The following is a 22,323-nucleotide window of genomic DNA, read 5'->3' as shown; positions in this document are numbered from 1 at the left end:
TCAGTTCCGAGATCTTTGTTTGGGCTTTTCATAAATAGATGGAATAATAGAAGACAGAATCAGCCCTTCGGTTCAGTGTCTGTGTTAACCATGATACCATTCTAATTCTATCTGCCTGCATATTGTTTGTACCCCTTTATTCCCTGCCTATTTGTGTCTCTAAATGTCTCAACCTTTTGCTAAGGTGTTTCTATCATCTCCCAGGCAATGCATTCGAGGCACCTACTATCCTCTTTAAAAAACAAACTTGCCACACCTTCAAACTTTTCCCCTCTCACTTTAGAGGTATGGCCCCTAGTATCTGATGTTTCCATCGGGGGGGGGGGGGGGGGGGGGGGGGGGGGGGGGGGAGGGAGAGAGACTAACCATGTCACTCAGTCTTATATACACTATCATGTTGCCCTTCAGCCTCTGATGCTCCAGCAAAAACAATCCAACCTCTGCTTATAGCTAATACACTCCAATCCAGGAAACATGTTGATAGACCTACTTTGCACCCTCTCCAAAGCCTCCAATCCTTCCTATAATATGGTGACTAAAACTGCACACGACTCCAAACATGGCCTAAAATAAAAGTTATATACAGCAATGTAATGCCAACTTTTTTTTTTAAAAAAAAGTCAACACCCTGACCCTATGAAGGTAAGCATGCCATACACCACCTTGTCCACTTGTGTTGCCACTTTCAGGGAGCTATGGACTTGCACTCCAAGATACCACCATATAGCAATGCTTCTAAGGGTCCTGTCTTTATTGTATTTCCTTGGTGTTTGAAGGTTTGTAGGAGATTGGGAAATAAGCTCTTAGGTTTTCTGGTTATTTCACATATTAACATTGAGCAACTTCAGTTGATTGACAAGGTAAACACACTCCCTCATGCAGGGATATGGCACACTGACAAAGACTCTGGAATCTCCTAAACAGAGTTGAGCTGCAACAGTCCCAGGTGCTCAGAGATGCTGTCTGATACTTAGTGACCTGAAAGTATAGCTGATTAGCACACAACATTCCAAGCTTCAGAGCCTGTGCAGCCAACTCTGGGTGGAAGAAGATGGCAGCACCTTCTAGAGATTGCAAGCACAGTGGAAGCAAGGCATAATATTGGGAGCCATAGCTACCACCAATCCAGTTTCTATTCAGTGGCCAAAATCCTGGAATATTGCAACACAAGGTTACTATGAATTTTCACTGATGTCCAAATCGTTGTAAGCCAGTTTGATGCCAGAGATGTTACATTCCCAAGCAGTCTTTCTACAATTAACTCGATCTACAGACACCAAGACTGGAGCAAAGAACTGGATAAAACTTCAAAAGACGTTAAAAAAGGATTGCTCTGGGTACTGCAAGGGAGCACAATCACTGGAACACACCTGTTTCTGTCTGCAACTGTAATTTACACTTCCCACCCAAACTCATTCACAAACTAGAGTTCATTCTAAATTTCTAAGATCAAAAGAATTGAACCATCCACTCTTGTAGTTGCAGGTTGAAGAGCAGTGCTTTGTCTAAGTTACTTTGAAACTTATCTGCTGTTACGTAGGATACTTCACACTAAGTTTCAGCTGTGCAAAATTAAATGGAGATGTTAAAGTACAATAGTAAAAATTCACACTTGAACATTCTAATTTACCATATTTAATATTTGAAGTCACTGGGTAAAATGGGGGTTGTAGGCTACAAAGAAAAAAATCTGTACAAGCACACATTTAGTCACCCCTCCCCATTATCAGTTTGCTCAACAGCAAACCCACCCCCCACCCCAACATCCAAAACCCCACCCTCTCCAAGGGGAGGTGGTGCGCAAGAACAAAATAATTATTTAAAAAACCTCCAACAAGTTTCTACTCAATAACCATAGCATAAAAATGCACAACACTGCAAGTCTTACAGAAACATTTTACAAAATATTCTGAATGACATTCACCAGCAATAAAAACAGTTAAAAACACCAGGTTTTTTTATGTGCAAGTCACAAAACTCCAACACTAACTATGTCAAGGCCTAAGTTTTTAAAAAAAAGTTTGTCACTTGGTAGTGTGCTCAAACTTCGATCAAAATGTTGTTCAAAAATACAAGTCATTATTTGCTCTACAATGGTAGATTGATTTTTAGCACACAGGAGTGGACTTAGTTATATCCAAGATTGAAAATTTCTACCAAAAAGCTCAAGTATGTTTAACTAATTTACAAGCTGTAACAGAATGGCAATGTCTGTGTCTAAGATTCATTTTGATGATGTTCAAAAAGGCAAGGCTTGGCACTTTTGTAAGTTAGTTAAACAAAGATTTTAGGTCAAGTTTCTCATTTGAATCCATACTGGAAAATACAGGGCTATAAGAAAACCAATTGAAAATCAACAGTTAAAAATCGCTCAACGCTAAAGATAAGAACAAAATCTGTAGGAGAACAGAAATGTTGGACAAGTGTTAGCTTCTGGTTTCTTTGCTGTCCACTGTCTTCTAGTTACTTCCAACAGGCTGTGTTTGCAAAAGAGTACTGTAAGCTGCAAAACAAAAAAACACAACTTGATTAACGGCTTTGCAATAAATACTATTGAATAAAACCTCCACTGAATTTGCTGGATGATCTATACAATTCACTGCACAGAGGTGGTGGTGGTGGTGTGACGTAGTGGGTAGTATCCCTGACTCTGGATCAGAGGGTCTGGTTCAAATCCCATTCAGCACAGTTTTTTTGTTTGGGGTGGGGGCGTGTAGGTTGCCTTAGCTCAGCCAGCCAATCAGGTGAGCAACAGGTGAAGCCAGTCCTGCGTGGTATCTGCAAACGCAAAGCCTTCCCGCATCCAAGAGAACATGATCAGGTCCTTCCTATGAGCATGTGATCCTTCCTCCGAAGGATTGGCCAAACACACCCTTCACTGGCAACCAGTTTTCACTACTCCACAGCAACATTACAATGGCCCAGTCCATCAGTTTGACCTTCAGCTCAGCTACTGTCTACACCTAACTTGGTGCAGAGGAAAAAAAGCCAGAAGTCATGCCACACTTAGGAGTAGGCTCAGATTTTCATGTTCCGAGACAAAAATAAAGTCAGAAGTGAGTGCAGGAAGTGCAGGTCACTGGACTGGAAATCAGAAATTCCCCTTCAAGGAAGGGAAAAAGAGCCTCACAAACTTGCCATGGTTGACGAGAGGTTCCAGGTAGTGATGGCAATTCTGCTTGTACATCAGGGTCACCGTTGACAGGCCAAGGAACAAATACAGCCCTGGCCTCACCAGAGTCAGCTCTAATCACACTAGATCTGATAGAACAAACTCAGTGCTGGGCTTAGAAAAGGCAGAACAGAAATAGCTGCATTACAGGCCATTTCTGAACCATCCTTTTGACACATCAGCTTAATGCAGATAATGGTATGTTAACACATGCTGTGTAACTATGGGCTAAGCAAAAAAGCTCTAATATACATTAGATGCATTAAATGCTGCAAGTCATAATATATTAATATCAATCACTCAAGAGTCCCTTACAAGTGGAGGAGTGATCAAACCATGTAGTAACTTGAAAAAGTTCAATTGATTAGCTGCTTCAGAATACCACTTGATTTATGTCAGACCCAGGACAGTAGGTCCCATATTGTATTTACATACAGGCAGTCCCCAGGTTAGAAATGGGTTTCATTCAAGTACACGCATTAATTGATTTGTACACCAGTTAGAACATAATACAGTAGTCATTTGTAAATACAAGACAACTGAAGTTGAATACTTTAACTTAATACTAGTGGGATCTCATATCTTCAGATATTCATAAATCAGGACCACCTGTAATTTTAGCTGCTTCCTTCCTAGGGCAAAACTGGGAGCGGCCCTACTTTGGATTACTGCCCCCACAGTACCATAAAGTGCAAGAAATTACTCGTTTCAGTTTTAAATGTGACGATGGAACAGAATTTTAAAAAAGGTACATTTTCCTTAACATTTAATGTTTATTGACCTGAATATTTGTTGCTGGGACCAAACACTGGAAAAATATTATGAACTTCAGACCATTTGCTCCAAGCTGAATGTAGGACCAGATATTCCCCAATCTGCTACATTCTCTGGATTCCAATTCATAAGAAAATTGGTGCAGATCATCTAGCCCCACAAGCTTGTTCTGTCATTCAAATAGATCACAGCTAATCCATAATATAATTCAACCAACTTGCCTGGTGTCCCTCCTAATAACCTTACTTGTTAAAAATCTCTCATCTCCAATTTCAGTGGAGTCGAGCCTCAGCTCTTGATTGTATAGGAGGTTTAGGTGTTTACCACCATTTGATTGAAGAGGAGCTTCCCGATATCCCCATGATTGGCCCAACTCACTACTGCGTTATAAGCTCTTGTTCGCAGACAATGAAAGTGTTATTTTCATCGACTGACTAACTCCTTTAACTTAAACACCAAGTCAAATCACCATTAACCTTCTACATTCAGAGGAATTTAGATTAGATTAGATTCCCTACAGTATGGAAACCGACCCGTCGGTCAAACAAATCTACACCGATCCTCCGAAGAGTAACCCACCTATATATTTAACCCCCTACCGTATATTTACCCCTGACTAATGCACCTGACACTGTGGACAATTAAGATGAATCCAAATCAAAATGGTGAGAATGAGTGTTGGCTCTTGAGGAGCATTGGTACTGCACCTTCCTCTGAGGTACAAGGCCTGGGTTGAAGTCCCACCTGCACTAGAACTTCATAACACCTGGACAGGTTGATTAAAAGCAGAAAAACAACACGACGAAATTATGTAGGCCATTTACTGCTCCGAGCACAATCTCTGCTGAATGCTTAGATTTCTACTAGAGACTGACAAGATTATTGCATTATGCTAGCCAATAGTTTCAGGAAAGCCCAATGGCATGGCTAAACAGAGGCATTGAGTGTGGCACGTGCCACTGGTAAGAGGTATTGGCAGTAGTGGCAATAAGCAGCTGAACCTTTAATTCCTGCTGTGGAAGCTTGTTTATTCTTGGACAGTGTTGAGAGGCTCTATGATCTGTATTTTCAATCCAGTGATGAAACTGTATCCCCCTTCCTGGTTTCCTTCACCTTTGGACCTTCCAACAAACTAAAGTTAAATCCGCATCAACAAATTAGGGTGCATAGCACAGCACCCTAATTGGGGGGGGGGGTGGGGGGAGGGGGGCAGGGTGGAGAGTGGAGAAAGAAAAGAGGGGAGAGAATAAGCCAGCACACAGTTAGTAAACTTGACATTTCTAAATGACAATCATTTAACTGCTTCACTCTCAAATTGAGAGACCATAATGAAGCTTGGCTTCCAATAAGTAAATCCTAGACACAGGAGTCAGGCTGAATCCCGAATCAAACAAAGACCAGATTCCAGCTCTCAGGAAGAACGGAAAGAAAAAAAAAAAGTGAAAAGAGACACTGACTTGAATTAATCATAGGTGCATTATTCCACTTTGAAATTGATTAACATTTCAGAAAGGAAAAACGTTATGCTGTTATACTGGACTGCAAAACTGAATACATACACTGGGGGTCCTCTCGCTGACCACGTACATTCTCTTGCTTGGTGTTCTGCTCAGTTGAGTTCCCTGGTAATAAAAAAAATTTAAAGAGGACGACAAGTTGAGTGTTTTGAAGTAGTTCTGTTTTATTTCCTATATGTTTGGTTAGTTCAGGGGGAAAAAACAAACAACTGGTTCACACTTGACTCAGTTCTTCCAGACTTCTAGTTGGCCTCACTCATTCTTATCCTCCCCTCAACTAAAGTTATTTAAAATTCCATTGCTCATGCCCTAACATGCATCAAGAACTACTCACTCATCATCCTGTGCTTGCTGACTCAGTTTAGCATTGCATTAATTTTAAAGTTTCCTTTGTCGTCAAATCCTTCCATGCCCCACCTTTCCCACCAATTGTAACTATGCATTCACTTGCCCATCATAATTCCCTGGTTATATTACACAGAGGAGAAATGGAGGAAACTGGGTCTGTGTACTCTAGCGTGTACAGGATTAGAGGGGTCAACTCAAACTTAGAGTCTGATAGGAGGATTCCCCTAGCTGGGAAATATAAAAACATGGGGCTGAACGAGACTGAATGGAGTAGGAACTATTTTGCATGGAGGGTGAAGAATCTGGAGAATTCTCCACTCTACAGGGTTCTGGAAGTTCATTCATTGCTCAAGTCAGAAACCAACTGACTTCTGGGGACTAATGACATCAAAGGGTATGGAGATAGTGAGGACATGGCTTGAGACAGCCAGCTAGCCAGAATCTAACCTAATGGTAGAATGGATATGATGGACTTGATAAACCTACCCCTTTGCTACGTTCTCAAATTCACCCTAATTCCCTGGCAAGTCAGTGGGAGCAAGATGATCCACTGACTGTGGATAACAGCATGGTTATACTTTGCAGAATCATGCATTTGCATCTCTTTCCATCAGGCAGAAAGGTAAAAACAACCCATTGGAATTTAGACCCATTTTTATTATGGAGTCAGAGCTGCTCAACACCATCACATGTCCACATTTCATATCTGTCAGCTTTTAAAGTCCCTCAAACACCTCCCTGACCTATGTGTCATGTCCAAATTAGTTTTGTTGCTCTGCTAGAATCTTCTGCTTCTCAAACAGTTAAGGATTAGTTAGCCACCAATTAATTTGCAGATTCCAAAACCATCTCACCTGTCAAAGAGAAACATAGCTTCTTCTTCTGGTAGAGGATATAACTGGATACTCCACCGCCCACAGCCAGCAAGACACCAGTGATAATACCAGTAAGAGTACCATTGCCACCATCTGAAAGGAGGTTTATGAGAAAAAGTTCAATGATTCCTCAAAAAGTTCCCATCTATTAAATACTTTGAGAGAATTCTTGCCCCAAGGGAAGTGTCAGATCCACAAGATGGCAGCAAAGTATAACATTTGAAGCCACCATAGCAGCTCCCTCTAATGATTGAGGGCACAGTCGACTGAGAAAAAAAAGGGTACCAATTTAAGACCGAGTTAAGGAGGAATTGCTTCTGACAAAGGATTGTTTGTCTTTGGAACTCCTCACCACAGAGCCATGGGGACAAAGTAATTGCATCTGTTTATAGGTTAAGATATGGAGTCTGGATCAGTAGAGGAATCAAAAAGTTTTATGGGAAAAGACCAGGAAAGTGGGCATGAGGAATGCCAACTCAACCACAATCTATTGGATGGCACAGCAGTCTCAAGGGTACATATGGCTTATTCCCATTCCTTATTGTTTTTATTGGACAACTTTGTGTAAACTCAAGTTTGTGCCAAACAATAAGAACACTGATCCATAAAGCCAGGAGAAAGTGAGGACTGCAAATGATGGAAATCAGTGTTGAAAAGCATGGTGCTGGAAAAGCACAGCCGGTCAGGGGGCATCCGAGGAGCAGGAGAATCTACGTTTAGAAGCCCTTCATCAGGAATGCCCGAAATGTCGACTCTCCTGCTCCTCTAATGCTGCCTGACTGACTGCTTTTTTCCCCAGTGCCACACTGACTGATTCATAAAGCCAGTAGAGCTAAAATTGACTAGACATTAAAGAGTACGGAACTAGGCATTAGAGTCAAGATGCTACTGAATGGACAGCAGTCCCTGTGACTGTGCCTCTGTGTTCCTGATTTGAAGACCACAGCCAGACACAAACCAGTTCGCATAAAGACAGAGCATGTGGATGTGTTGCTATGGCCAACAGAGATGAGTCATTAGTGCTGGGGTTACCCCCCCCCCCGCCATTTCAAAATGAAACCGAAGCCACAGGCTGCTGTTCACAATGGGAACATTAAGATCAGGGATGGCAGAGGCAAACAAATTGACTCATGCACTCTTCGGGAGCGCACCTCCCTTCATGGGCAGGGAGGGAAGAAGGGATGAATTTATTAATCCATTCTTGCTGCATTTTAACCCCACCCTTCCAGTGGATGCCTCAGTCTCAAGTCGCTGCTCAAACAAGATGGAAGCATGTTTAATTACTTTGGGATGTCCCAGAGATGTGAAAATTGCTCCATATAGATAAATGTTTGACATGACCATACAAATCAGGTCTTATGACCTTCACTGGGCACAATGATTTCTTCCCAGAATCTGCTTTGTCAATCACTTTGATTTTGACCAAACGTGCGTTTGGAGGAGATCAACTTGCAAATGCTTTAAGAAGCTGAAATAAAATTGAGTGCTTCCAGCAAATAAGATCCCAACATCCGAAGTATGCTCAAGTTGTCTGAACTGCAATCTTATTGGATTTGTCTTTAAAATGGATGGTTTTGATTCAGTATTAACATAATAGCTGTACCTTGACCACTTTCCTGATTATCACCTGAAAAAGATTAAAATAAAAAAGTTGTTAGATTGCTTCAAGTAGTGTGCTTTGATGGTCATCCTTTACAACTGTCCAAAATAAAAGAATTATTTAGAGAGAGAGGAGAGAGAAAGTGTCACCAAAGTGGAAAGTTAGGAATTACTGGGTAAGAATAGTGAGCAGAGATGCAAACAGTTAAAATTAGTTTATTTAGAAAACAAGACTTTTGAATAGGCACAAGACATGCATTTTCAAACAGAGGAACAACAATTTTGATGTTAAAGGATTAAAAAAGTAAATCAGAAATTTACAAGGGGAACTTTACATAGTATGCCATAATCTCTGAACCAGAGCCCCGATTGCAGCTTGTAAACTCTTTGCTGCTTCCTCACTTATTGGCCTGGCCACGTCAGAGTTAATCTTTGAAAGTTAATGTGCTAATTTTTTTTTTAAATTTGATGCTCCCAGTGAGAGGACGCATCTTCAATCTGTGCATTTCCACAGCTTCTGTCCCCATTCACATCGATCCATGATCGCCACAGTATCCCAAATAAAACAAGCTACACAAATACAAAACACGCACCTAGTCAATTTAGCATTACTTTTATAATAGTGTTATTGTCTCTATATTGCCACCTTCAGCGAACATTTTCAAATGAATCAACATTTCGCAGCATAGAATGAAGAGGAGTGGGCCTATACTATGCAGCTAAAGCCAGACATTAGAAATGGCTACCAATGGCTGTCTCCAGTGTAGAGATTAAATAGCAGTGATAAACTGATGGCATGGTTACATAAAACAATTGACTGGTGTCATATTAGAAGACAGTTTTGTCTTGGCTTCAAAGCATGCAGCCAATCTCTTCATTCAAAAATCAGTAGAATACAACTGTGCAGACATTCTGTAATTAGTTGAGGACTTAACACCGATCGCTTTCACCATCTTATCTAACAATTTGACAGTCTGAAAGTGACCTATTTATTCAAGTATTTGCACATTATAGGAAAACCCAGTAAAGACTTGAGCATTACCTTTAGGGATGATCTTTTCAGGGCTGTAAGCACCACCTGCAACATCTACGAGGTCCACATCCCCAAACTGCCGATCTGCAAGATTAAAAGCAATAACAGAGTGAGTATCTTGTTCCTAGAAGCTGAGGAAACACTTCCTCCAAACATGAAGTTCCACTCCCTTCACTTTCTGACAGGTCTATCACAAACCAGTGTGATATCCAAACTAGGTAATAATCTCTCATTAAAACAAATCTTTGACATAGCAATTAAGCTCAAGAATATTGCCTCAGCTGTTGCACAGTAACAATTTAAGTCAAATGTTTTATACTCATCAGTACAGCTGTCGCCTTGCCACATCTCTTGACAGAATTTATGGCACAGAAACCTGCCTGATAAACAAGTTTTTTTATTTTTAAAGTTTATCATGCTGGTCAGTTACTGAACATGTTCACAACACTGCAATGTATTCTTTTCATTGAATAAAAGACAAGAATATTTCAGAAAGAACCATAAATGCTATAAAGTTAAAGCTACCATGATCTTGCCAGGGTTGCTTTCTCATTAGAGAGATGACCAATGTTTTGTCCTGTGGGTCACCACATCTCAGGTGAGGAAGGGGTGGAGAAGGGGAGCCCTTCATCGCAAGTGCAGCCTGTGTGGGAATTGATCCCATGTCGTTGGCATCCCTTTACATTGCAAACTAGCCGTGCAGGCAACTGAGCTAAATGACATTATAAACACATGACAATTTAGAAAGATCTTGATATAAATAGCAGATAGCTTCAAGAGATTTTCTCCAGCAACATCCACAGCAGCTACTCAACTCCAGCAAAGTAACAAAGCTGGCTTTACTTAAAGTCCAATACGCAATTCCAGCTGTTTTCAAATACAAAAAGCAGAGCTCAAATGGAAAACACCTTCACTGTAGCAAGAATCTGTGTGGGAGCTAGAAAACTTTAGGAATCATAGCAAATACTTGTGAAATGCAGATAAAGACTGTAGAACTGTCAAGTTATTTAAACTGCTAGTCTTATAAAAAAAAAACTAAAATTTAGCTCAGTCATAGGCAGGCAGTTTTTCAAGAAAAAAAAAACTTAAAACTACCAATTTGAATAGCTATTTGTTGACAATCCCAAGTGATGTAATTATAACAGTATTAGTGCTGGGCTACTTTCCAGGACCTTTTGTCATTATAGATGGGCTGAACATTTACTGGTCAGCACCCCAGAGTATAAAAGGATTAACAGTCTTTGTTGTGGGTTTATGAACACAAATTTTTTTTTTTGTAAGGGACCAAGTACTTGACAGGATTTGACTGCATTTAAATTGCTTTCATGAAATGAGAATTGTGTGTACATTAAAGTCTGTAAGAAATATTTTAGAACTTAGTTTCTTCAACATCACCCCGGAGATCTGCCCATGGCACATTCGAGGCAAGTTGGCAGTGTGTGTATAAAGATAAATGGAGGTGATGGGGGGGGGGGCATCTTGAGTCGATAGAGATTATAAAAAGTCCTAGGTATAGACAGGAGAGTCACTAGGTATTGGTTCTAGTGTCTAGTTCAGCATACTAAGTGAGTGAAAGCCAGGCTAATATATCCTTGTGGTTAGGTGCCCAATACTTTACAATTACAAATCACTGTGGTGAAGTATTGTAGGTATTTATTATATTAAAAGATATCAATTTATTGTTAAAACAAAATGCTTAAAGGGCTTGACAGGGCATGTTTTCCTTTTACCATGAGGCAGTGCTAATTTCACTCCAAGGTTACATTAGATTCTCTACATTGTGGAAACAGGCCCTTCGGCCCAACCAGTCCACACCAACCCTCCGAAGAGTAACCCACCCATTTCCCTAACACGATGTGCAATTTAGCATGGCCAATTCACCGGACCTGCACATCTTTGGGTTGTGGGAGGAAACCAGAGCACCCGGAGGAAACCCACGTAGACACTGGGAGAACGTGCAAACTCCACACAGATAGTTGCCAGAGGCTGGTACTAACCACTGAGCCAAGTAGTAGTTAAAACCATTCCAGAATTTAGAAGACAGTTATTTTTCTTTTTTGAAGAAAAGTTATTTGCTGGATCAGAAACTATTTCATTACCTGGATCACCATTAGCTGGCTGCTTCGGAAGCTTCGTTGGAGTAAACTTGTCTGTTACAAGAGCAAAAATACTGGTTGAGGTTTGAAATCCATCACTGGTCAAGGGCAGATTACAATGTGTTTTGAGACATTCTATAAAAGTGTATTTGGCCATGGTCAATACTTTTCATATTTTTGAGCACAGAATAGAACAAGGCTGATCCCTTAGTTACCAAGGATCTCACAAGAAACGCACACATCCACACCTTCTAAATATCTATGATAAAGCTGGGAGTGAATGAATTACCCGCTGACATACAAAGAGACAGAAATTCAAGGTAATATGTCCCTCCCCCCCAAACCTAGTGAGCAAACTACCCACAATGGAGCCATAAGTTCTGAAACCCAGCTCAGTGTTGGACTGACAAAGAGGCAGATAACAGGGATACCACTCCAACTACTGAGTACAGCATGGGAATTAATAGCAGCACTAAAATCTGTACCAGAAGAACTGTGGATGCTGTAAATAAAAATAGAAATTGCTCAAAGTCAGCATTTGCAGACAGAAATCAGAGTTAGCGTGACCCTTCTTCAGAGAGTTCATAAAGCACAGAGCTGGGAAAAGCACAGGTCAAGTAGCATAAGAACAGGAGTTGACATTTCAGGCAGGATCCTGCAGTAGGATCCTGCCTGAAACATCAACTCTCCTGCTGTTCTGATGTTGCTTGACTTGTGCTTTTTCTAGCTTCATGCTTTATCAACCAACTTTCTACCTGCAAGTGACCCTTCAGAATTTAAAAACAGACTAGACCAGTTGAATGGGCTGTTGAGGCAAACATATCAAGACTTATTTCAAATTAAAAAAGGTAGGAGATTTAGTGACTACTAACTACACAAGTTTGTATCTTCAATATTTTTTATTTGAAGGTAGCCCTAAACAATGAGAAAAAAAAAGGTTGTTGCCTGTTTTATTAACTGTTTGAAACTCAAACTTATAGTTGAAATTCAGTCCCTCCTGTATGTGGACATTAATTACATACTATACAAGACTAGGCTACTGAATGCTTTAAACCTTCACAGATAAAGATTTAAAATCAGTAGAATTCATCCTGCCTAATTGAAGCAATTCAAATTTTAATATTTTATAACAGTGCTTGCCCAAGGTTAAATCAGTGTTACTGAAAAGATAAATTACATTCTATCATACCAAAACAAAATTTAAAAATAGTGGTGCTTACCTATGCCATCAATGGCATCATTTAAATCAAATTCATCAGCTGGGGGAAAAAAAAAGAGACAAAATGTGAAGTTAACAGATTGATTCAGTATTCAAACAAAGGTATCCACGCAAGGATCAGACTTTCACATGCATCAAATTAGTCAACGTAACGCCATCTGATTGAAGAAAGTTATCTTGCACCTAGCAGCAAATGAAATAAAGAATTGTTTTAGCATTGGGGATCTGAAACAAACAAACAAAAGAAACAAGTCTGGCAACATTAGTGGACAGAAAACACTAACATTTCAATTCTAATTTGATTATATTAGATTAGATTACTTAGTGTGGAAACAGGCCATTCGGCCCAACAAGTCCACACCGACCGGCCGAAGCGCAACCCACCCACACCCCTACATTTACCCCTTACCTAACACTACAGGCAATTTAGCATGGCCAATTCACCTGACCTGCACATCTTTGGACAATTTCATCAGGTGTATTGTTCATCTTAAAAAGAAAAAGAACCTAAAAAGGTGTTATTACAATGACAAAGCTATCACCCTCTCAAATGCAGAACAAAAAGTTTGCTTAAAACACCATATTGGTGCTGAATTTAAAAACAAAATCACAAGAACAAAAAAGAAATATCTCCAAAAAGCAGGAGGCTGATCAGCCCCTCAAACCTACCTCATTTTATAATGGCATGAGACATCTACCCCACACCTCAACTACTCTTTTAGAAGACAGAACATTACAGTTCAGTACAGGCCTTCAATGTTGCGCTGACCTGTGGAACCAATCTGAAGCCCATCTATTCTACACTATACCATTCTCATCCATATGTCTATCCACTGACCATTTAAATGCCTTTGAGGTTGGCAAGTCTACTATAATTGCAGGCAATGCATTCCACACCCCTACTACTGAGTAAATAAACTACCTGTGACATCTGTCCTATATTTATCACCCCTCATTTTAAAGCCATGTCCTCTTGTGCTAGTCATCACCATCCAAGGAAAAAGGCTCTCACTGTCCACTATCTAATCCTCTGGTTATCTCGTATGTCTCAATCAAGTCACACTTCAAATCTTCTTTAATGAAAACAGTCTCAAGTCCCTCAGCCTTTCCTCTAAGGCCTTCCCTCCATAACAGGCAACATCCTAGTAAATCTCTTCTGAACCCTTTTCAAAGCTTCCACATCCTTTCTATAATGCGGTGACCAGAACTGTACACAATATTCCAAGTGCAACCATAGAGTTTTGTACAGTCACAGCATGATCTGTGGCTCCAAAATCCAATCCCACTACCAATAAAAGCTAACATACCGTATGCCTTCTTAATAACCCTATCAACTTGGGTGGCAACTATCAGAAATCAGAAGGGAAACATTTTGTACATGGACACAGATCTCTCTGCTCTTCTACACCATCAAGAAATCTTACCATTAGCCCAGTACTCTGCATTCCTGTTGTTCCTTCCAAAGTGAATCACCTCACACTTTTCTGCATTAAACTCCATTTGCCACCTCTTAGCCCAGCTCTGCAGCTTATGTCCCTCTAACCTGCAACATCCTTCAGCACTGTCCACAACTTCACTGACCTGGTCTCATCTGCAAATTTACTAACCCATCCTTCTAAGTCTTCATCCAGGTCATTTTTAATGAAAATGACAGACAGCAGTGGACAGAAAACAGATCCCTGCATTTCATTACTAGTAACTGAACTCCAAGATGAACATTTCCCATCAACCACCATCCTCTGCCTTCTTTCAGTTAGCCATTTTTTTATTCAAACCACTAAATCACCCTCAATCCCATGCCTCCATATTTTGTGCAATAGCCTACCATAGAAAGCCTGATCAAACACCTCACTGAAATTCACATACACATCAACCACTTTACCCTCATCCACTTGTTTGGTCACCATCTCAAAGAACTCAAGGCATGAACTACCCTTCACAAAACCATGTTGACTGTCCTTAGTCAACTTATTTCTCTAGAGGATCATAAATCCTCTTTCTTATAACCTTTTCCAACACTTCACCCACAACTGAAGTAAGGATCACTGGTGTATAATTACCAGGGTGATCTCTACTCCCATCCTTGAAGAGGAGGATAACATTTGCTATCCTCCAGTCTTCTAGTACTATTCTAGTAGACAATGATAACAAAGATCAAAAGCAAGGCGGCTCCACAATCTCCTCCCTGGCTTCCTCTACAAAAAAAAAAGCTGAACATAGGTCAAGACTCCGTGTTGGTACATTTGCCTCTGGAGCAGGAGGTTGTGCATTAAAGACTTCACCAGGGATTTCAGGGAATGGTTTAGGTTGGCATCACAGATTTAAGGGGTTGCTGCACTGTAGGAATCCAGAATTTAGATGGAAAGAAAGGTGGTTTCACAGCATGACGAAGAATCTGTCCCCTGTCCATACCTACTCCCTAACCATAGGGAATGTTCCAATTGCCCCACTCCTTTTGAGGCAGCAATGGACAAGCCTGCTGCTTAATTTCATACATTGCAACAGTAAACATAGCTTTAAAAACTATTTCACTGGAGGTAAAAGGTCCTCAAGCTCTCCGGTCATGAAGTTCTTTCCTTAAGAAATTATGAAGGGAAAGAAAAACAGATGGATCCCGAAATGCCTTACAGGTGCCTTGTGGGAGTCACACATGAACTTACGATTGTTATTGTGTTTCTTTGGGGTTTCAGGAGCCTTGGGATCATCAAAATCTAAATCTACAAAATAAACACAAAAAAGGGTTAGAAGATCAGAATAAAGATCGTGAAAATGAAGTAGGAATAAGACAACCTTATGCAAGTTTTTACATTCCTTGCACTGTGCAGGGTTAGTCAATTCTGGTTGCAAATAACTTGTCCTTAAGCTGGAGTATAGGCAAAGGAAGCAGGGCAGTTAAGCTGCACTCAAGGAGAGATTGCATTTTTGGTAATTTTGTTCAGTGATACTGTCAAGTTATACTGATTACCATCCTGAAATATCTTCCATGATCCCTTGATTGCCTTCTAAAGGTATAAAATAGGAGTTTGGAGATCAACCATGATCTTACTAATGAAGTTAGCTCAAGGAGTGGTGTGGTCTGGCTTGTGCTTGCTCAGATTGCCCATGTCCTTAAACATGGAGCTCTGGCTAAATAGCTAATACAGATTTATAACAAGGAAGAGGAGCGTGATTTAAAAACATTTCAACTGATATTGTATTGGTGATGGTCTGGCTAAACAAACTGACCAGAATACAATCCATTTTGTATTTTCAGACAGCCTTTAGGCAGTTTTCATGTGTGAATTTTCAAGATATTTTGTAAAATAAGGAATGTAGATTATATTATGGATCTCCACATGAAAAAAGATTTGACAGAAATCTACAACTTAAAATGGAGGAATTAATACTTGGATTTCTTCTGGGAAAGGGAAGAGAGTTGGTCTAACTTGTGAATGATTAGATTAGATTACTTACAGTGTGGAAACAGGCCCTTCGGCCCAACAAGTCCACACCGGCCCGCCGAAGCGTAACCCACCCATACCCCTACATTTACCCCTTTACCTAACACTACGGGCAATTTAGCATGGCCAATTCACCTGACTTGCACATCTTTGGACTGTGGGAGGAAACCGGAGCCCCCGGAGGAAACCCACGCAGACAGGGAGAACGTGCAAACTCCACACAGTCGCCTGAGTCGGGAATTGAACCCGGGTCTCTGGCGCTGCGAGGCAGCAGTGCTAACCACTGTGCCACCGTGCCGCCCACCAATGCTTTAGAAAATATAGGCAGCTCAGCGAAAGGTGATGCAGATAATCACCTGAAAGATTTTGCCATATTTGCAGTCATATAGAAAACATTTTTAAATATGAAAATGTTGGGATAAAACCACCATTTAAAAGTTAGCTTTAAATAGTTATTTTAATTAATAGATATAATGTTAACAACATGCTCACATTAAGCAAAAAGCACTACATTACTCAGAGCTAATTCATGGTTTAGGACATGTGTAATCATGAAGTCAAGTCCTTGAAACGATTCTCCTTATATGTTCAAAGTTAAAACTCAACACCAGGTTATAGTCCAACAGGTTATTTGGAAGCTGTAGCTTTCAGAGCACTGCTTCTTCTTCAGGTGGTGTGGAGTATAAGATCATAAGACAGAATTTATACCAGTTTACAGTGTGATGCAACTGAAATTATATATTGAAAGAGACCTGGATTGTTTGTTAAGTCTCTCATTGTTTAGAATGACCATTTTGGTTCCAATTCTTTCATATGTAAATCCAAGAACTTTTAAAGTTAGTTCACTTGAGAATGTAGCGTTAAAGTTTGTACACCCCAGTCCAACACCAGCACCTCCAAATCATGACCATACACATATTCAAGAACAGAACGGAATCTGGTCAAAGAAAACTGCCAAGTCAACACAAAACATTAATATCCTTTTTGAGTTAGCCTATATTACAGAGTCTTCATCAGAAGGAAAATATTCTTAATTAAAACATTCCCACATCAAAGGCATTTATAAACAACTCACCAACATCCGGAAAATTAGAATCAACAGCTGCAAGAGAGGATAATGTGCAATTAGAACAAGAATTTTTACTGTGAGAAATACTCACTCAAGGACATTTGCAGAAAATATTGTCAAATATTTCAGCTATTGAGTGGGTTTGGAAAGCATTTTCCCATTGTGGATTACTGATATGAAAAAGAGCGGAGACTCAAGGTAAAGTAACATTGCACATATTCTGTATTGCTTCACAATAATTTGTGAAGGAGAAAAGACACTGCATATAGCAATCTCGAATCCTTTTGCTACATTCAGAACATTAAATTTTTTAGCAAACGTAAGACAAAAACAAACATCAACGCACCTTCAATTACTTAGCATACTGTTCAGTGTGATATTCTTACCGACTAAGATTTTGTCTTATTATCTACCATCAACCACAGCAAACATTTGAAGCCACAGGTGATCGGTGTGTCCCTGAAGGACTGCAGAAAAAATGTTACACCATCACTTGGAGAGATGGTGACATTGTTGTAGTGCCATTAGATTAGCAGTCCTGAGGTCCAGGATCATACCTTAGAGACACTGGTTCAAAACCCAGCTTTGTAGCAGCTGGTCAGAGTCAGAGATGTACAGCATGGAAACAGACCCTTTGGTCCAACTCATCCATGCAGACCAGATATCCCAACCCAATCTAGTCCCACCTGCCAGCACCCTGTCCATATCCCTCTAAACCCTTCCTATTCATATACCCATCCAAATGCTTCTCAAATGTTGCAATTGTACCAGCCTCCACCACTTCCTCTGGCAGCTCATTCCATACACATACCACCCTCTGCGTGAAAACGTTGCCCTTTAGGTCTCTTGTATCTTTCCCCCCTCATCCTAAACCTATGCCCTGGACTCCCAACTGTAGGGAAAAGACTTTGCCCATTTACCCTATCTATGCCCCTCTATAAGGTAACCCCTCAGCCTCCGACACTCCAGGGAAAACAGCCCCAGCCTGTTCAGCCTCTGAAATCCAAGTTAGGCTCATTAATGGCTGCCTTGAGGAATTTTAACCGACTATTACAAAACTGGTTTAGTCCACTGATTGCCTTTTAAAGGCAATCTGCCATCCATAACTGGTCTGACCTACCCATCTCCAGACCTACTGCACTGTGGTTGATACCAAAAGGACCTAGCAAGCCATTTAGTTCAATGGCAATTAGGGATGAGCAAGAGATGCTGATCCTGCCAGTGACACCCACAGCCTCTGAACAAACAAAGATGAAACTGACTAATTGCTAATGACTGGCTCCTCCAACAATATATCCAATGTGGGTGGTATCACCATATTCAAGTAGCACTCTACCAGCATACTCAATTCACAATTTAATAACAAGTGACATTTATATTGGGATTGCCCACACCCTTCAAAATAATTATAACCCCGTACTAAGGGACTTGCATAAGCAAGTGGACCATCTATTTTACTCAGATCGTTTCATTAATGTAGGGATGACAGGAAAATACTGGCTTCTGATGGCATTGGTTTAAGAGTTGGAAACCATTCAAGAGCATTACTCAATTCTTCAGATACTCTAATGGGAATTTCAACATCCAGATGACAGGTGCAACAGGGAAGAAGAACTCTACTTAACATCTTACCTGAAAACCAACACCCTGATTTATGACACAGGAAGTGCTCAACTGTGCAGAACAGACTCTAAAGCCAGTCCGAGAGACCTGGAGACAAAGTTACGGGCTGTACCATGAGGGCACTCAGCCACTGGGACCACAGTACAAAACTAATGTCATCATAGGCACTCTCCTGCCTTAATAGCTGAATGATCTACCTCAGGTAAATCAGCAAACTTCAAAGAGGAAAGCCAAGGCAAATGTGAAACGACGACAACGACAAAAAATGAAACATCAGGGCCCTTTGTCTTCCTTCAGGGAGGTTGTTGTGGGTTCCTTGAAGGCTCAATCCATTCAAATAAAAAACAAACATTCTAAATTCTTGTTTTACATGATTGCATCCAAGGATCTCTAATGGGCTTTCAAAATAGCTGCTCTACCATCTATCACCCATTTTTGTTAAGCAAGGGCAGGGGTCCATCAGGCAGATGATATTTCCACTAAGCTACCTCAGTTTTGATTGTGTTGTCATCACAGGCTAACTTGTGCACTTTAATTACATTTATCAGATTATCTGAATTACTGTACACTTGGTGACACGCCATTTCCAATGAAACGAAGGAGATCTCAACGTGTCAAAGTTAACATATGATCAAGTGTAAGTTGCTGTTCCTTAGTTTTATTCAAGTCTGAAGAGACAATGAGGGACAAGAAAACACTCCTAGTGTCTTGCTTCATGATCGTGCAAAACAGGAAACTTGCCGATTATTTATTCGATGGCATCAAAACAAGCCAAAGTCATGTGCAATCCCTTCTTGCAGTGTAGTGTCCAAACCATCTTCAAGTAGGAATAGTAATGCTACATAGATGTATTTAAAATGCTCCATTATAGATTAATGATAAAGTTATACATTTATACACACCTGGAGCTTTAGTGGGACTGTCTTTGAAAGCATCAGCAAGGTCAAAACCATCTTGCCCTGAAAGACAAAAACTCATGTTGTAATTTCAATTATTATTATTTACACAAGGGAGCAACAGCCAATCCATGACAACAGGCAGGAGGAAATGCTTGCAGCAGATCCCAACATAGATCTAAAACACTAAAGCTGGATTCCAGAAAGGCTGGAATTCAGAAGCTACCATCGTTGACTTAATCCGTGCTTGTAAAAGTGCAGTGTATCCCCAAGGAGGAGATGCAGACGAAAAAGCTTACTGCACAGGGATTTCTGAAAATACAGCTTGCCTTGCAAAGAGATAGAGCACAATGGGAAGATATTCTATGGAGTTTAGGAGAATGAGAACTTATCCATTTGATGATTTCAAAAGGAACTTCCCAACATTAATTGGGGGGGGGGGGGGGGGGGGGGGGGGGAGGGGGGTTGTTCGCACAGAAAAGAGAACATCTGGCAAGGGAAGGCTTTCAAAAGCAAGAGAATAAGAGTTCAGGGCCTAGCATGTTCCTTGAGGGTAGGGGACGCTGGAGTACACGCAAGTGGGAAATCAAGTGGGTTAAAAAAGGAGGCAAGAGATAACTCCAGCAGATAGGGTATTAAGAATCCTCAGCAAGTTCTACAAGAATCATGGTGAAAGCAGCTGCTGAAAATGCGTTGCTGGAAAAGCGCAGCAAGTCAGGCAGCATCCAGGGAACAGGAGAATTGACGTTTCAGGCATAAGCCCTTCTTCAGGAAAGCAGTTCCTGAAGGGCTTATGCCCGAAACGTTGATTCTCCTGTTCCCTGGATGCTGCCTGACCTGCTGCGCTTTTCCAGCAACACATTTTCAGCTCTGATCTCCAGCATCTGCAGACCTCACTTTCTCCTCATGGTGAAAGCATGCCATCCAGGCCACTGGGGTCCACACTGACTCAAAAGAAGAACATTCCAACTAGACCCAGACCTACACCCCCATAAAATATCCCCATAACACCACATTTCCCATGGTCAACCCACACATCCCTGGGCAATTTCACTCCTGAAGGGATCTTGCCCAAAACGTCGATTCTCCTGTTCCTTGGATGCTGCCTGACCTACTGTGCTTTTCCAGCACCCCACTTGACTATGGGCAATTCAGCATTGCCAATCCACCTAACCTGCACATCTTTCAATGATTTATTAAAAAAGGATAAAAGAATAACCAGGCAGAGAATAGGACCCTTAAAGATCAACAATATCAAGGAACCACAGGAAAAAGGGGAGGGTGGGGGTCGATCCTAAATGAACATTTCATGTCAATATTTACTGTGGAGAAATGACATGGAAGCTATGGAACTCTGGGAAATAATGTCCGCAGTATGGAAAAGGAGATACTAGTAGTCCTAAAATGTATAAAGATAAATAAATCCCTGCGATCTGATCAAGAGTATCCCAGTCATTGTGGGAAGCACCCTAGCAGAGATATTCATTTCATTGACAAGACAGGGGAGGTGCCAGAAGATCTGGGGGGTGGGTGGGGGTGCACTTGGTAGCTAATGGGCCAATACTGAAGGAAGCTGGGGAACTATAGACTGGTGAGCCTGATGTCAGTGTGGGTAAGTCTTGGAGAGATTCTGATGGACAGAATTTGGAGATGCAAGGACTGGTTAGGGATAGTCAGCATGGACTTAGGGGTAGGAAACCATGTCTCAAATTTGTTTTTTTTTGGAAAGAGGTGACCAAGATGATAGATAAAGGCAAAGTGGTGGATGCTGTCTGTTTCCACTTCATAGAATCCCTACAGTGCAGAAACAGGTCATTCGGCCCAACAAGTCCACAGCAACCCTCCATAGAGTAATCCTGCCCTATTATCCTGTATTTACCCCTGACTAATGCACCTAACCTACATATCCCTGGAACACTATGGGCAATTTACCATGGCCAGCTCACCTATCTGCGCATCTTTGGGCTGAGAGAGGAAACCGTAGCACCCGGACGAAAACACTCAGATACTGGAAGAATGTGCAAACTCCACAGTCAGAGGCTGGAATCCCAGGTCCCTGGTGAGAGGCAGCAATGCTAACCACTGAGGTCTGTGCTTCCCTTCCAATAGATTAGATCACAGGATTCAGGGAGAGCTAGCCAATTGGATACAAAATTGGCTCGACAGTAGGAGACAGTGGTAGTAGGCTGTTGTTTCGACTGGAGGCCTGTGACAAGCTGTATGCCACAGGGATTAGTGCAGGGTTCACTTATTCATCATTTATATAAATGATTTAGATGAGAATATAGAAGGCATGGTTACTAAGTATGCAGATGACACCAAAATTGGTGGTATGGTGGCCAGTGAAAGTGGTTATCCAAGAGTACAACAAGACATTGATCAACTGGACCAGTGAACTGAGGAATAGCAGATGGAGTTTAAATTTAGATAAATGCAATCTGTTGCACTTTGGCAAGGCAAAGCAAGACTGACAGTTAATGGTATTGCCCTGGGGAGTGTTGTTGAACAAGAAACCTCAAGGTGGAGGTACATAGATCTTTGAAAGTAGCATCCCAGGTAGATAAGATGGCGAAGGCAGCATTTGGCATGCTTGCCTTCAAAAATCGGTCAGATCATTCAGTGCAGGAGTTGAGATGTCATTTTACTGCTGCACAAGACATTG

General features: G+C 41.0%; 1 protein-coding gene across 1 annotated transcript in view; it reads right to left on the bottom strand.

The window, feature by feature from the left end:
- Nucleotides 1-614: 614 nt before the first annotated feature.
- The window catches only part of LOC122550923 (CD99 antigen-like), a 45,247-nt gene continuing 23,538 nt past the window's right edge, over nt 615-22,323 (bottom strand). Inside the window, exons 2-11 of the mRNA XM_043692388.2 lie at nt 19,668-19,724; nt 17,149-17,175; nt 15,294-15,350; nt 12,635-12,673; nt 11,418-11,468; nt 9,328-9,402; nt 8,290-8,313; nt 6,666-6,779; nt 5,506-5,568; nt 615-2,503 (exon numbers count right to left, since the gene is read on the bottom strand). Coding sequence (XP_043548323.1) covers nt 2,460-2,503; nt 5,506-5,568; nt 6,666-6,779; nt 8,290-8,313; nt 9,328-9,402; nt 11,418-11,468; nt 12,635-12,673; nt 15,294-15,350; nt 17,149-17,175; nt 19,668-19,724 — 551 coding nt within the window. The 3' untranslated portion in view covers nt 615-2,459. The remainder of the gene's footprint in view (nt 2,504-5,505; nt 5,569-6,665; nt 6,780-8,289; nt 8,314-9,327; nt 9,403-11,417; nt 11,469-12,634; nt 12,674-15,293; nt 15,351-17,148; nt 17,176-19,667; nt 19,725-22,323) is intronic.

The sequence above is a fragment of the Chiloscyllium plagiosum genome, unplaced genomic scaffold (genome assembly GCF_037043375.1).
Source record: "Chiloscyllium plagiosum isolate Xiang-an unplaced genomic scaffold, Cpla_swu_hap1 HiC_scaffold_6, whole genome shotgun sequence".
Lineage (NCBI taxonomy): Eukaryota > Metazoa > Chordata > Chondrichthyes > Orectolobiformes > Hemiscylliidae > Chiloscyllium > Chiloscyllium plagiosum.
Note: the sequence above shows the minus strand (reverse complement) of the source record. Positions and strands in the feature narration are given on the sequence as shown.